Source organism: Rana temporaria, chromosome 1 (assembly GCF_905171775.1).
Source record: "Rana temporaria chromosome 1, aRanTem1.1, whole genome shotgun sequence".
Classification (NCBI taxonomy): domain Eukaryota; kingdom Metazoa; phylum Chordata; class Amphibia; order Anura; family Ranidae; genus Rana; species Rana temporaria.
The window spans coordinates 94,141,491-94,157,831 of NC_053489.1; the positions used below are offsets into that span (position 1 = coordinate 94,141,491).

Genomic DNA, 16,341 nt, shown 5'->3' on the forward strand with positions numbered 1-16,341 from the left:
TAACGCTACAAAATGTTTAGTGAACTGTGTAATTTATTTTTAATTTAAGTTACTTATTGGTGTATTACAGTATTCATACTGAAGTACTTTTGTACTGAAGAGAGAGGAATCTCTCACTGCACAAGTGGTGATTTGTGAAAACGTTTGGTGGATGTTTATACAAATCTTTTTGCACAATTTATGAACTTGTGTTATGAACTTTATTTTTTGTGTGCATTAATGTTATTGTGCATAATTTTTTTTTGTGGAGGTAATAAGTCACAGTGCTAGTTTGAGGTTTTATATGCTCTACTTACTGGGTAATTTTTCTGTAGAGATGGAAGAACTGGCTCAGGTAGAGCTGTAACAAAAAAAAACAAAAAAATCAAACAAACACATTTTACTCAAGTTTACAGATTTAGTTATACAAGAATTTCTCCATCTTGAAAATGTGCATTGAGGGATACAAAATAAGTCCACTTTCATATGGTCATGCTCCATACACAGGTATCTCTTAATAGATATTATACAGTCTGACTTATGGTGTCAGTTTGCATAACTTTTTTTTTTTTTGTAAAACAAGGAGACCATACCACAGTAACAATACAAGAAAGTTGGGAGGCCATACATTAGGCAATTTTTTTTTTGTTCAATCACGAAGTTGAAGTCTATGCATGGAAGTGGGTGCAAATATGTATCAGCACCCCAGTTCCCCCCTCGCCGGTGCCATCTTGGTAGTCCCCGCAGTTTCCATGGGGAGAGGAACTGGCTTTGCTGGGAAGGAGCGCTCCGGGCAGGTTGGGCGCCGTTTCGTTTGTGGGGTGGCCACAGGGGGGGGGGGGGGGTCCTTGGGAGGCGGACTTCTGATGGCAGGTGCCCAGTGATTGCACTTACCCACACAACGCATCTGTGGGATCCAGGTACACCAGATAGCGGCAGCAGCAGGTCCCTGCAGCCTTGCGGTATGAGGTAAAACATAGTGCTTTTGTTCAAGGCTGGGGGGGGGGGGGGGGGGGATTGCAGACCTGTAGGGGTGAAATATCAGGTAAAGCAAGTTTTTTGCTCAGAATAAGCTGCTCCTGCTCACCCTCCCAAGGCCCCCTGGGCTGGATGGGATCCTGGCAGGGGACCTCCTGCTACTAGCACAGAGACAAGGTAAAATAACAAAACGTTTCTTGCAGCTCCTGTGGGTCCGGAGGAAACGCAACAATTGAGGTACGCAGGTGAGACTGAAATTTATAATTTATAATGGTGGACTAATGCGTTTCCTGTTTCAGGGTTAAATGGGCAAAAACAAAAAATGTCTGTAAACGAAATGCGGGTTACTGTGTTTAGAAGCGTTTGACGCTTGAAATGCCTCTAAACTCATTTTTTGCTTGCCAAAAAAAAACCTCTAAACTCAAACTGCCTAGAAATGACTATAAATGACTATAAAATGACCCTGTGTACATGTACTGATAAGATAACAGAGGAGAGTTCAGGGGCAGTTGAAAAAAAAAAATGCCCAACTGCTCCTAAACGTCCATTTACCAGAAGCAGTGTACATGAGGCCCAAGAGGAAGATAAAAGGGCACTGTGGTGGCCATAGTGAAAGTGGGGAGCTAGGATATCACAATGTGGAGGAGCACACACTCATAAGTGTTTATTATTATTATGCAAATATTGCCTGTCCCCACCACCCTTTACTACTGCTTTAATGTTTGCTCAGGACACAAATGGTTCTTTTTTCTTTATTTCAGGTAGTATTTTTTTTTTTAGCATGGTTTACAAAACAAAAAAAAAATTATTCCTTACCCGCATGGCAAAGGCATAATATGCAAGTATGCATCTATGAACCAGTATCTAAATAATTAGGGAGCAGCGCCAGAGCATGTGGATTAGAGTGCCGTCTGTGCTGAAACACCTAGCAACATGGTACTTCCAATTTACCCCAGGAATTTAATTCTTGGGGGGGGGGGGGTTATTATACCCTATGTAGTATACATAGGCACATCAATATCTAGGAAGGGGAAATACACTATACTGTTAAAAGTATTGGGACATCTACCTTTACACGCACGTGAACTTTAATGGCATCCCAGTCTTAGTCTGTAGGGTTCATTATTAAGTTGGCCGTACCTTTGCAGCTATAACAACTTCAACTCTTCTGGGAAGGCTTTCCAAGGTTTAGGAGCGTGTCTATGGGAACATTTGACCATTCTTCCAGAAGCACATTTGTGAGGTCAGGCACCGATGTTTGACGAGAAGGCCTGGCTCGCAGTCTCTGCTGCAATTCATCCCACAGGTGTTCCATCGGGTTGAGGTCAGGCTGGTCAAGTTCCTCCACCCCAAACTCACTCATCCAGGTCTTTACGGACCTTGCTTTGTGCACTGGTGCGCAGTCATGTTAAAAAAAAAAAAAAAGGAGGGGGCCATTCTCAAACTGTTTCCACAAAGTTGGAAGCATGAAATTGTCCAAAAGGTCTTGGTATGCTGACACCTTAAGAGTTCCCTTCACTGGAACCAAGGGGCCAAGCCCAACCCCACAACCCTCCCTCCACCAAATGATTTGGACCAGTGCACAAAGCAAGGTCCATAAAGACATGGATGAGTGAGTTCGCGGTGGAGGAACGTGACTGGCTTGCAGAGTCCTGACCTCAACTTGATAGAACACCTTTGGAATTAGAGCGGAGACTGCGAGCCAGGTCTTCTTGTCCAACATCAGTGCCTGACCTCACAAATGCGCTTCTGGAAGAATGGTCAAACATTCCCATCGACACACATCTTACTTGTGGACAGCCTTCCCAGAAGAGTTGAAGTGGTTAGAGCTGCAAAGGGTTGACCAATTTATTAAACCCGACGATTGGGATGCCATTAAAAAAGTTCATGTATCCCAATACTTTTGACAATATATAGAGTAGATAAAGCAAGTACAGCTTCCAATGCAGCTGTGCTCATCTATGTTACCCACGCCTTGCCTCCATCCCTCTCCACATTGTAAATATACCTTGAAGGACACAATCAATAAAGGAGTAGCGTAGATATCCCCCATCAGACCCCTTTTTGGTAGTTCAACAGGGCTACCATGTTAAGGATAGTCACAAAAGGTTCTTACCACTGCAAATGGCAAATTACTCTACACATTATCCTGACCTAGATTACAAAGATATAAAAAGGTACAACAGTTTATTATAATATAGAAAACAATTATACAGATTGCATAAATTATATCTTTTAAATAAATTATTAAAAATCTGATCCACTGAACAGGCGCAATCCAGGATTTCAATATGAAGTAAGAGGTAGCTTAGGACTCTGCAGAGATGTCTTCCCCCTCATTTTAGCCCACTCCCTGTTCATCTTTCCACAAAGCCCTTTCGCCTCCTGTGTATGGCTAATCATGCAAACTACGCCTTTCTTCACTAATGATGACTGTTCTGCTGCAGAGTCAGTTAACAGCTGTGAGTAACAGTCAGGCCCACAGGGAGAAAAGGATCAGACTCAGCCCACACAAGATCCAGCCAACACACTCTTCACTTCCCAGACAAAAGCTGTGCACAGAGTAAGAGCACCTGCTGTGCACGTTTATCTACGAAAAACACCAAGGAATGAGACGAGTTACTTACTTTGTAAATAGTGCAAAACCATTAAAACAAGACTGTAGCTGCTCAGGGTTCCACGGCTGGCATCATTTATGGCATGGTGACCTGCCCACCTCTTAACAACCAGAACTAAAGGACGAACACGGCTCTCTACTGTAAAATCAAAAGGAGAGTCTGATTAATTTCACTTACCGCTACCACTTATCAATACATTTCATAAGAGTTGACTGAATCCTTATAACATCCTCTGTCTCCTTGGTCTCAGTTGGAGGAACAGTGCCCCCGTCCTTGGTCTCAGTCGGAGGAACAGTGCCCCCCGTCCTTGGTCTCACTTTTATAAAGAGAAAAAATGTACTTACTCTGTGCATAGGTTCGGAGAAGGAATGTGTTTCTGATTCCCACAACATTGTTTACATTCAAGTCAAACTCCACACCACTAGCAAAAGAAAAAAAAAAAAAAAAAAAAAAAGTAAAAGATGGCTCTATAAGAACCTATTTTATGGCATTACACAGATTTGTTACCAAAGATTCACATTTACATGAAGACAATGAACAAATAATACCACCATTAGGTGGCTTGGGTAGCAGCCTTGCCCAAGGTTTTTTTTTTAAAGGCGTTTATTTTAGATTTTGTAAAAGAAGTTACAGAGTAACAAAAACCAGTAAAGACTGCCATCAGAACACAAGAGTAAACAGCAAAATCAGTAAACAGTAATGAACTGAAATAACAGCAGTCCACACAGAGGGAAAAACCCCCACAGACACTCGAAAACTCAAACATACAGCCATCCATACACACACACACACACACACACACACACGCGCAAAAAAGCAGCATCAGCGACCGCATAACAGTAGTACACCTGAAGTGCATATAAAATACATTGCATAAAGAACAATCCCGACTCAAAAGGGGGGGCAAAAAGAGGGGGGAGATGGGGGGGGGGGGGGGAGCTGTGAGGAAAGGACCCCCCCCTAGAAGTTCGAGACATCCAACCACGGCTGCCATACTTTTCGAAATTTCTTAGGGCACGCCCTACTTTTATACACCAATTTAAAATTTGGGGAGGAGACTATGAACAATATTAAAAAATAAACAAATCGAAGAGGGGACCAACATCCTTCCAATGAAGCCCTGCCCAAGATTAACCACTTGTCCTCGGGTGGACTTCATATGATGTCCTTGAATTTGTGCGGCGATATCTGAATGATGCCTGCAGCTACAGGCATCATTCAGTTATCACCATCTTTTGCTGGCGATTCTGTGCACGATAAGAATGATCATAGCGGCAGTTCCACCGCTTGATCGTTCTTGCAGGCAGCGGGAGGGGACGTCCTTCCCCCCCCCCCCCCCCGTACCATCGGGGGCCCGGAGAATGAATCGGCCGGCGCTGGTTCACGACGATAGAGATTTCCGTGACCAGGTGGTCACCAGTCATCTCTCTGACCGTCAGAGGCTCGGGCGCGACGTCACGCCTGGGTACCCGGAAATAAAGCCGCAATCGCAGCTGTCGACATTAGATCTGTGAATTCTTTTTCACGATCTCATGCTTTCAAGCCTGGAGGAGAGATGTCACAGTGATTCCTAAGTCCCACCCACATATGTAAACGCCGTTCAAACCCCACATGCGTTAGAGTGTGTGCAACAATAATGATTAGAGAAGAGGCAGCACAAGCTCACCACTCTACTCTTCATCTTTTCATTACATCTGCTTTATTTTAAGCTACGTATGCAAGGGCTGGTCAAAAAAGGTGCGATTTGGTGGAAAAGGCAGGCAATTGAGCAAGATAGATACACTGAAAAGACAAATTATTTGACTTTTTATTTCTGATCAAAATGCCTAATGAGACTGGTGGTTCTAACTGCAGGTTGTCTGGAATTTAGTATTTTCCCTTCAAGTACTCACTTGAAAACAGTTGTGCTCATAAGTTTACATACCCTGGCAGAATTTATGATTTCTTGGCCATTTTTCAGAGAATATGAATAATGACAAAAACTTTTTCCACTCATTAGTGTTTGGCTGAAGCCATTTATCATCAACAGTGTTCACTCTATAAATCATAAAATCACAACAGAAACCACCCAGATGACCCTGATCAAAAGTTTACATACCCCAGTCCTTAATACCATGTATTGCCCCCTTTAACATCAATAACAGCTTGAAGTCTTTTGTTGTATTTATGGATGAGGCTCTTTATCTTCTCAGATGGTAAAGCTGCCCATTCCTCTTGGTAAAAAGCCTCCAGTTCCTGTAAATTCTTGGGCTATTTGCATGAACTGCATGTTTGAGATCTCCCCAGAATGGCTCAATTATATTGAGGTCAGGAGACTGAGATGGCCACTCCAGAACCTTCACTTTATTCTGCTGTAGTCAATGACAGGCCGACTTGGCCTTGTGTTTTGGACCGTTATGTTGGAATGTCCAAGTACGTCCCATGCACAGATTTCTGAATGAATGCAAATGTTCCTCCAGTATTATGATAACATACTGCATTCATCTTGCCAACAATTTTGACCAAATTTCCTGTGCCTTTGTAGATCACACTTCCCCAAACCATCAGCAATCCACCTTTGTGTTTCACAATAGGAATGGTGTACCTTTCATCATAGGCCTGGTTTTATATTGTTCAGCTACCTTTTCCCCCCAGATCCTTTAACAATTATTTTGCTTTCCTCATGACTGAATCCAGAAACGTCAGCGCAGCACTGGATGAAAGATGCAAGAGTCTGTCAGGAGTCCAAAAATGCATTGACCTTTTACACACACACACACACACACACACACACACACACACACACACACACACGGATTACAAGAAAACAGATCACAGGTGAGGATGGTTACCTATAATAGCCATTCAAACCCCTTTGTGTCAACTTGTGTGCATTTTATCAGGCCAAAAATCACCAGGGTATGTAAACTTTTGATCAGGGTCATTTGGGTAGTTTCTGTTGCCACTATGATGTAAAAAGAGTAAACACAGTTGATTGGTAATAAATGGCTTCAGCCAAACACTAACCATGAGTGAAAAATGTAGGGGACTGAAGTTACTATAGGTTTGCTAAGATGGCAAAAAAAAAAAAAAAAAAAAAAAAAAAAAAAAAAAAATCAGCCTCTTTAATACACTTAGTACATTTTTAGAATACTCATGAGGCTAAATCTACAGAGGCAATACACAGGCATGAAGGCCTTTATTTTCAAAGCAGCAATTATTTTTAGGCAAGAAAAAAAATAAAAAAAAAAAAAAAAAAAAAAGTGAGAACTACAGTTGCATGACTGAAATAAAAGAACCCTATCCTTGCTTTTTACTGGTGCATTTTGCTTTTTTTGCCACGCAATTTTAATTTAGCATTTTTTGGGAGGCGTCTATTGTCATGCCAGAGAAACCAGCAAAAATTAAGAGGAAAACAAACACAAGCACTGCAGTTTTGATGTGCTTCCATTGAAGTCTTTGGAACCAAAAGTGCAACCTACTGTGGGTGAAAAAAAAGTCCCTTAGTTTCCAAAAGAGGCACTGGTTGAAACCGCACATATGTGAATGTGACCCATAGGAGATCATGTTAAATGGACTTTAGTGCATTTATGCAAAACTGAAAACGCATTACAGAAAACTGATAGGTGTAAACCTAGCCTCTGGGTACATGCAGCCACAGCGTCTGCACCTACTTCTATAGGCTACTTGCGCTGAGGTGGATGCAGAAAAAAAAGTGGCTTAGCACAAGGGAGGGGTCTCAGCGCTCATTTGAATGAGCTCCTAGTTCTCAATATTCTGCATTCTTATTTATGAAAAGTTTACATTTTGATCCTTCAGCTTTAGTTAACCACCTTACCTTCGGAAGATACACCCATCTTCATGACCAGGCCAATTATTATGATATGGCACTGCGTTACCTCAACTGACAATTGCACGGGTTGTGCAATGCTTTATCCAAATACAATTTATGTCCTTCCCCCCCCCCCCCCCCACATAGAGCTTTCTTTTGGTGCAGGTTTTATTTTTAATAGGAATGGCGATGATCAGCGACTTAAAGCGGGACTGCGATATTGTGGCGGACATACAGACACTACCTTCCACTTTTTGGGGACCAGTGACACTAAAAGTGATCAGTGCTAAAAAATGTGCACTGTCACTGTAATGACACTGGCTGGGAAGGAGTTAACATCAGGGGCGATCAAAGGGTTAGCCGTGTGCCTAGCCTGCGTTTCAGTGTAGTGGGGGAGGTGCTTTTACTAGTTACTTGTTTACTAGATCGCTGTTCTGCCGATGTACTGAAGCATCCGTGGGTGCCGGCGGACATCAGGTCCAACGTACCCGCTGACCAGCTCCCGCAATCCCTAGACCCAGAAGTGCAGGATCACGTACTAGGTACATGATCCTATGCAGCAGAGCCGCCTTATATGCAAGTTATACGGTTGGCAAGCACTTAAAGCAAAACCAACGACCTTTAGAAAAAACAAACTTACGAGATATTTTTTAATTGCAGAAGAGACAAGAAATGCCTCTACTGCAATAAGATACAAACAGAGTTGTGTATGCCCAGTTCAGTTTATATTACTGGCATACTCCATGGGTGCCGAGATGACCGACTTCTGCACAGATGTAAGGTCATGCCAAGTCGGCTAAGATGCCCGAAGACTGGCACCCAGGAGTTGCAGAAAAGATACCGCTGCGGACAATGGACCACTTGCAGATTCCAGACTGTTAGAGAGGAGGTCAGTATATACTGTGTTTAATTCCACTTTGATCTTCCTTAGCCTTTCTTTTCAGCCTGAAAGCTTCTGATTACCAACTGTCAAGTCTTTAGACAAATTCAGATGTTGGTAGACAGTATGCGACATCAGGCAGTATGTAGACAGTGATAATTTAAGACCAAATACTCAAGTTGCATTAGCCCAACAGTGACTGTCCCACTATAACAATATACTAAACAAGCATCATGATTATTACAAGTATGAGAATTTTAAATCCTCTAGTTTTAAAAAGGATAATACAAAAAGCTGCATTTCAGTAGACTAGCATTCACAAAGCCATAAACAGAGCATTACCTGACTTTGTCCCTGAACTTTACAATTGGCACTTTTGCTCTGATAAGTTGAGGTCTTTCAATATAAGCTAAAAAAAAAAACAAAAAAAAAAACAACTCATGAATAAAAAACATGCAAGTCATCAAAGAAGGCAAATTAAATATTTCTAAAAAAACATGCTCATATTATTCTAAAGCAGTACAAAATAAAGCCTAATAAAAATACAATACCAGCCCTTTACATCTCTATACTTAGAATGTAAAAAACATATTGCCAATATTGGAGGGGGTTTGACATTTTGGGATGTAGAAAAGACATTTAAAGCGTCATTAAAGGCAGATTTTTTTTAAATAACAAACATGTTATACTTAACTGCTCAGTGTATTGGTTTTGCACAGAGCAGCCCTGATCTTCTGCCAGTGCTCCTGGCCACTCCCTTCTGCTGAGTGGCTCCATAGCAAGCAGCTTACTATGTTGGAACTCAAACCCCCACTCTATCCTCATTGGCTGTTATTGACAGTAGCGGGAGAAAATGGCTCCTGCTGCCATCTCAGCCAATGAGCAGTAAGAGACCAACTACTCCTGAGTACATTGCTGGATCGAGATGGGGCTCCGGTAAGCATGCAGGGGGGGGGGGGGCTGCCTGAAGGTCTTTTAGCTTTATGCATGAAGGTACAAAACCTTGAGCCTTTGCAACCACTTTAAAAAGTTCACTTTTTAGAACAAAAAAAAATAAAATAAAAAAAAAATAAAACAGGCACTCAGAGGAGAGCGATCTCCCCTGAGAACTGAATAGCAGTATTTTACCGCACTTTCATAAAAGGACACTTATGTGCGGTAGACCTTTGTAGTGAAGATCAAACCCCAAAGTAAGATTAGGCCCAAAGGGGATGGTGAAGGTCCCCCTTGTGAAGTGCACATTATCACCATGTGCATGAGTCCCCCCCCACCCCCATTGTATTTAGGACTGTTTCACACAGGAGTTTGTTATATTGATAGATCTAAATATTTACAATATAGGCACCTATACATCATGTGTACACCTTATTAACCAGTTAAGCCCCGGACCAATATGCAGCCTAAAGACCCAAGGTGTTTTTACAGTTCGGGACTGCGTCGCTTTAACAGACAATTGCGCGGTCGTGCGACGTGGCTCCCAAACAAAATTGGCGTCCTTTTTCCCCCCACAAATAGAGCTTTCTTTTGGTGGTATTTGATCACATCTGCGGTTTTTAGTTTTTGCGCTATAAACAAAAATAGAGCGACAATTTTGAAAAAAATGCAATATTTTTTTACTTTTTGCTGTAATAAATATCCCCCCAAAACATATATAAAAACATTTTTTTTTCCTCAGTTTAGGCCGATACGTATTCTTCTACCTATTTTTAGTAAAAAAAAAAAAAATCGCAATAAGCGTTTATCGATTGGTTTGCGCAAAATTTATAGCGTTTACAAAATAGGGGATAGTTTTATTGCATTTTTATTATTTATTTTTTTTTACTACTAATGGCGGCGATCAGCAATTTTTTTCGTGACTGCGACATTATTTACAACTGTAGGGGGGTGTGGCTGTAGGAATGACGTCATCGATCGTGTCTTCCCTATAAAAAGGGAATGACGCGATCGATGCGCCGACACAGTGAAGCACGGGGAAGCTGTGTTTACACACGGCTCTCCCCGTTCTTCAGCTCCGGGGAGCGATCGCGACGGAGCGGCTATAAACAAATAGCCGCGCCGTGGTCCCGGATCCCCGAGCGGACCCGACCTCCGCATGTAGCGGGGGGGGGGTCCCGATCGGACCCCCCACCCGCTAATAGGCGAGGACGTACATGTACGCCCATGTGCCTGTACGTGCCATATTGTGGACGTATATGTACATGCGGGGGTCGGGAACTGGTTAATAAATTAACACCAATACATTTATGTGAACAATTTTTAGCCCATATATTACACACACTGGCCACTTTATTAGGTACACCTCGCTAGTACTGGGTATGACCCCCTTTTGCCTTCATTCTTCATGGAATAGATTCAACAAGGTGTTTGGAAACATTCCTCAGATTTTGGTCCATACTGACATGATAGCATCACACAGTTACTGCAGATTTGTCGGCTGCACATCCATGATGCAAATCTCTCAATCCACCACATCCCAAAAGGTGCTCTAGTGGATTTACATCTGGTGACTGTGAAGGCCATTGGAGTACAGGGACCTCATTGTCATGTTCCAGAAACTAGCGGTGAGAAGTTTTGTGCTTTGTGACATGGTGCATTATCCTGTTGGAAGTACCCATCAGAAGACGGGTACACTGTAGTCATAAAGGGATGGACATGGCCCTGGCATTTAAACAATGCTCAATTGGTACTAAGGGACCCAAAGTGTGGCAAGAAAATATCCCCCACACCATTACACCACCACCAGCCTGAACAGTTTATACAAGGCAGGATGGATCCACGCTTTCAAGTTTATGCCAAATTCTGACCCAACAATCTGAATGAAGTGAAGAAATGTCATCAGCACACCAAGGAATCCTCAAAAGGGCCCAAAGCTTTACATTTTGTGGTCACACATGGCAACGTTGCGGGGCCCCTTCGTCAGACAAGTGACAAAGTGCAGTGCAAAACAAGTATTTTATTTAATAGACAATCCACAAATCAATGCAGACCAGCCCTGCCCCTTGGTGTCATAATGAGGTCAAAAGCCCGCCATTATACTCAATTTAAACTTATGACATAACTGTCAAAGAAATAGCAATCAAACACTTAAAGCGGAAGTCCACCCGTTTTTTTTTTTTTTAACGCCAGCAGCTACAAATACTGCAGCTGCTGACTTTTAAAAAATGGACATTTACCTGTCCAGCGAGCCTGCGATGTCAGCAGACACTGAGCAACCGCTCGGTCCTCGGCTGCTTCCGCCGCCATCCTCGTGAGGGAATCAGGAAGTGAAGCCTTGTGGCTTCACTGCCCGATTCCCTACTGCGCATGTGCGAGGATCGCGGAGCGTAGTCACTGATCACCTCTCGCTCCTGGGAACAGTGTTTATCTTATATGGTATCCAAAAAGCAGAGGTTCACTTTTTGTGTGAACCCACGCTTTAATCAGGTATTGAAGCAAAAAGGAGGAAAATGCTGGTCACTGTCAAAAAGCTGAAAATATGCAAAAAAAAAAAAAGTCTGTCATCTGTCCCAAGCATTGTATATGTAGGTTGCCTAGAAGCATTGAGGCGTGTGGTTCAGTCTCCAATGTTGTGCATGCGCAGTTCAAGCAATTCTCTCCAGCGAGCCGCACATCATCATAGCAACGCTAGACACCACAGCGGCCGCCAGATAAGCGATTGTCGGGACCACACTAGAGGGGGGAGACAGAGCAATCTAGGTTTGAGAAAGGAAAAGTGAATGTGTGCTGTGAAAAGGTGTCCAAAGTGAAATTGCAGAGGGGGTGAACTATATAAGATAAAGAAGTAGCAAGAGAAGGGGGGGGGGGGGTCCAGGGGGCACAATTACAGCTGAAATCGAGGCTAATCACACCAGGCAACGTTTTTCCTCTTAAATCGTCCAATTCTGGTGAGCCTGTTGCGAATTGTAGCCCGTTTCCTGTTCATAGCGATCAGGAGTGGCACCCGGAGTGGTCTGCTGCTCCTGTAGCCCATCTGCTTCAAGGTTCCACGTGTTGTGCGTTCAGAGATGGTATTCTGCATACCTTGATTGTAATGAGTGGTTATTAGAGGTACTGTTTCCCATCATCTCATCTTGAACCAGTCTGCCCATTCTCCTCTGACACCAACAAGACATTTTTGTCCACACAACTGCCACTTACTGGATATTGTCTCTTTTTTGGACCATTCTCTGTAAACCCTAGAGATGGTTGTTCGTGAAAATTCCAGTAGATCAGCAGTTTTTGAAATACTCCGACCAGCCTGTCTGGCACCAACAACCATGCAACGTTCAAAGTCACTTAAATCTCCTTTCTTCCCCATTCTGATCCTCGGTCTGAACTTCAGCAAGTCATCTTCACCACATCTAGATGCCTAAATCCAATGAGTTGCTGCCATGTGATTGGCTGATTAGCAATTTGTGTTACAAAGCAATTGAACAGGTGTACCTAATAAAGTGGCCAGTGAGTGTATATGTGCATGAAGGTAAATTTAGCATGGGAAAAAAATAAAAAAAAAAAAAAAATAAACTGTAGCTACTTACAAAGTCGGGTGTAGAAATGTTTTTGGAGTAAGCTGAGTATGTGTCTTGCTTCCGTTTTCTGATTCATCTGCCGATAACAAAAAAGTTTAATGTCCAATGGGGAAGAAAAGTGGTGTCGTATATAACATTTTTGGCAAGTACATATGCATATTTTGTGCTTTTTCACATTTACCTGCCTATTCTTTTCTTAATAGCTAAAGTTGACATTTGGAAAACACAACTAAATAAAAATTTCTTACTCCAGCACTTTCAATGCTGCTGGCTCCTGATCTCAGTGCCGCTTCCCTGAACTTCCTGCATGCACGATTGGTTCCAGATGACACTGCAATAGAAAGGAGCCACCCCGAATCAGGAAACCTGGAGCAGCAGTCAGCAACTGGAGCTCTGGCAAGAATTACAAATAAAAGAGTCTGTATACCCAGTAAGTGATTGAATCTGCTACTGAGAGTGCTTAAAAAGAGAGTTTAATGTCACTAAATGACACGGCATGGGAGATGCATCACTTTTTTTGTATTCATTCATCATTATATTTTGCAATGTTAAGCATAGCCATGGCCCACATTATTTTTTTTATTTTTATTTTTTTATCAGATTCATAAAATCAAAGTCACAGAGGATCCCTGCGGAGTTCTCTCTGCTTAACACAGAAGACAGAGCTCTGATTGGGAGGAGAGCTGGTCATATGACAGAAAGAATTTGAAAGTTCGGGGGGGGGGGGGGGGGGGGAATGGACTTTAAAAAAGGCACATAGTTCCCATAAATACATATGTATACAATATACATGTTTAATAAAACATACAAAATAAGTGAAAGGACCTATTGGTTTGCCCAGGGGGAGTACCAAGAATATATTTCCTGTGGGGCTGTATTGGAAAGGTCAGAAACAAAGCCCACCCTGAGATTTAGTATTGGCTCCTGGGCATTTTCCAAATTAATCTCATATGACTGAAAAGGTCACATGACTGGGCTCTCAAGGATACGTTCACCTTTACAGAAATTCTGTATGGTGAACTTACACTGGACCCCCTCCCCATTCCTCCCGGTACCCGAGTGTTGCGATCACCCGCTGCAAGAGATCGAGTCGCCGCTTTACCGGTCCAGGGATTTGAAATCCCTAAGGCTCCCTCTTCTCCAGCACCGACATGATGGGCTAGGTGGGTTCTGATGGGTCGACCAATTAGAATGCCTCCTATACCGAGGTAAGCCACAGGGGTTTTAAATCCCCAGACCAGTGAAGTGGCACCCGATTGTGTCAGAGTGGATGATTGGGGGCAATCCAGCTCCGTAGGACCGGGGAGGACGTTCACCTTACAGATTTTCTGTTAAAAGGTGAACTTCCCTTTCAGGTTTGCTTGTTTAACACACATACTCTTCATTCAGAAGCTGGTTCAGAGTCCCAAAGCCTTAGGATGGCTTCACACTGCCTTGGCGCGGTCCCACACCAAAGATGCGGCATCTTTAGGGAGTCTTAGTGCACTTTCTGAAACCACACCAAAACAGCAGATCCTCAAAGTCTATGGGAAAATAGGATTTTTAATAACAGCTTACCTGTAATATCCTTTTCTTGGAGTATACCACGCGACACAGAGTCTTTAGTCATTACATAGTGGGTTGCATAGTTCACCAAAGATGATTGGACACTGGCACAACCAATGAAGACAGGCTTCCCTCTATATAACCCCTCCCATAAGGGAAGTACCTCAGTTTTGTAGCAAGCAATACATAAGCCAAAAAAAGGGGCGGGACCGCTGAAGTGGTGTACTTCAAGAAAAGGATTTTACAGGTAAGCCTTTATTAAAAATCGTATTTTCTTTACTGTACACCACTGGACACAGAGTCTAAGTCATTCCAAAGTGGGATGTCCCAGAGCAATGCTCAATATAAGGGGAGGGAGACAGATCAAGAAGACGGACGAGAGGCCCTGTACCTCTGCCTGCAGCACACTACATCCGAAGGCGGCATCCTCATGTCCTCTTACATCTATTTGGTAGAATTTGGGAAATGAATGGGCTGAAGACCAGGTTACAGCCTTACAGATCTGAGCCATCGAAGCCTGATGATGCACTGCCCAGGAGGCACTTATCGCCCTGGTAGAGTGCACCTTGACAGGAAAAGGAGGAATTTTTTTTCTCCTTAAACCATAAGTTTGAACAATTACTTGTCGAATCTATCTAGAAATGATCGATTTCGATGCTGCATGGCCCTTTTTGGGACCATCTGGCAAAATAAACAAAACATCTGTTTATGTATCTGAGCAGTTGCTTGCAGATAAATCTTTATTGCTCTCACTACATCTAGAGTGCAATAATTTTTCCACCACTGACTGGTTCAGGAAAAAGAAGAAAGGCAAAACAATATCTTGATTTAAATGGAACGGCGAGAACACCTTAGGAAGAAAAGTAGGGTGGGGCCGTAATACAATTTTGTCTTTGTGCCAAACTAAATAAGGCTCTTTACAGGAAAGAGCTACTAGTTCAGATACCCTCCTAGCAGAGGAGATAGCAACCAAAAAAAAAAACAACAAAATTCCCACTCAAGAGAATGAATGGAATATGATGGATAGGTTCAAAGGGCTGCTTCTGCAGGCCCGACAAAACTAGATTCAAATCCCAGGGGCACAAGGGAGGTTTGAATGGAGGATTTACCCGCAACACCCCGAGTGAATGCCCTGACTAGGGAATGAAATGCTAATGGTCTCTGAAAGAAGATCGATAGCCGTGATTTGACCCTTAATATTACTGAGGGCTAATTTCATATCTAGGCCAGAATCCTACAAATTACTTCTTTTTGAGGGTTCCACCCTCTTGATTCACACCAGGAAACATATGCCTTCCAGATTCTATAAAAAATAAGCCTGGAGGCCGGCTTCCTAGCATTAATGAGAGTAGAAAGAACTGGACCCGAGAGCCCCCGTTTCTTCAGTATGTAGGTTTCAACAGCCAGACTGTCAAATTTAGCTTTTGTAAGGAAGGATGGAACACTGGACTTTGTGCTAGCAGGTCTTGGCGAAGTGGGAGAATCCAAGGTTTCCCCACTGCCATCCTTATGATCTTGGTGTACCAGGACCTTCTGGGCCACCAAGAGCACTGGTATTCCTTCTTTGATCTTGCAAAGAAGTCTCTGAAGGAGCGAAACTGGGGGGAATGCATAGATCAGGGAAAACTGATCCCAGGGAATCATTAGTGCATCTGTTCCATAAGATAGTGGATCTTTTGTCCTTGATACAAAAATTTTCTAACTTCCTGTTGAACCTGGAAGCCAACAGGTCTACGTCTGGGTCCCCCATTTCTGGCATATATCCTGAAAAACGGCGGGGTGGAGAGACCATTCCCCCGGCGAAAATTGCTAGCAGCACAGGTAATCCGCTTGGCAATTCTCCACCCCTGGAATGGAGATCGCAGAAATCCGAAAAAAAAAAAAAAAAAAAAAAAAAAAAAAAAAAAAAAAATGGAATATGAGCTTCTGCTCATGCTAAAATCTTGTTCACCTCCCTCTGAGAATTCCGGCTCCGGGTGCCACCTTGGTGACACCGCAGTAGCATTGTCGGAATGACTCCGA

General features: G+C 42.9%; 1 protein-coding gene across 2 annotated transcripts in view; it reads right to left on the reverse strand.

Moving 5' to 3' along the window:
- Positions 1-16,341, reverse strand: part of TENT2 (terminal nucleotidyltransferase 2) — a 59,597-nt gene that overhangs the window by 14,801 nt on the left and 28,455 nt on the right. The window contains exons 2-7 of one of the 2 annotated variants that reach the window (XM_040340607.1): positions 13,023-13,105; positions 12,784-12,850; positions 8,609-8,675; positions 3,920-3,996; positions 3,585-3,713; positions 297-340 (exon numbers count right to left, since the gene is read on the reverse strand). In XM_040340607.1, coding sequence (XP_040196541.1) covers positions 297-340; positions 3,585-3,713; positions 3,920-3,996; positions 8,609-8,675; positions 12,784-12,850; positions 13,023-13,105 — 467 coding nt within the window. The remainder of the gene's footprint in view (positions 1-296; positions 341-3,584; positions 3,714-3,919; positions 3,997-8,608; positions 8,676-12,783; positions 12,851-13,022; positions 13,106-16,341) is intronic. The other variant, XM_040340599.1, reaches the window with a different exon arrangement.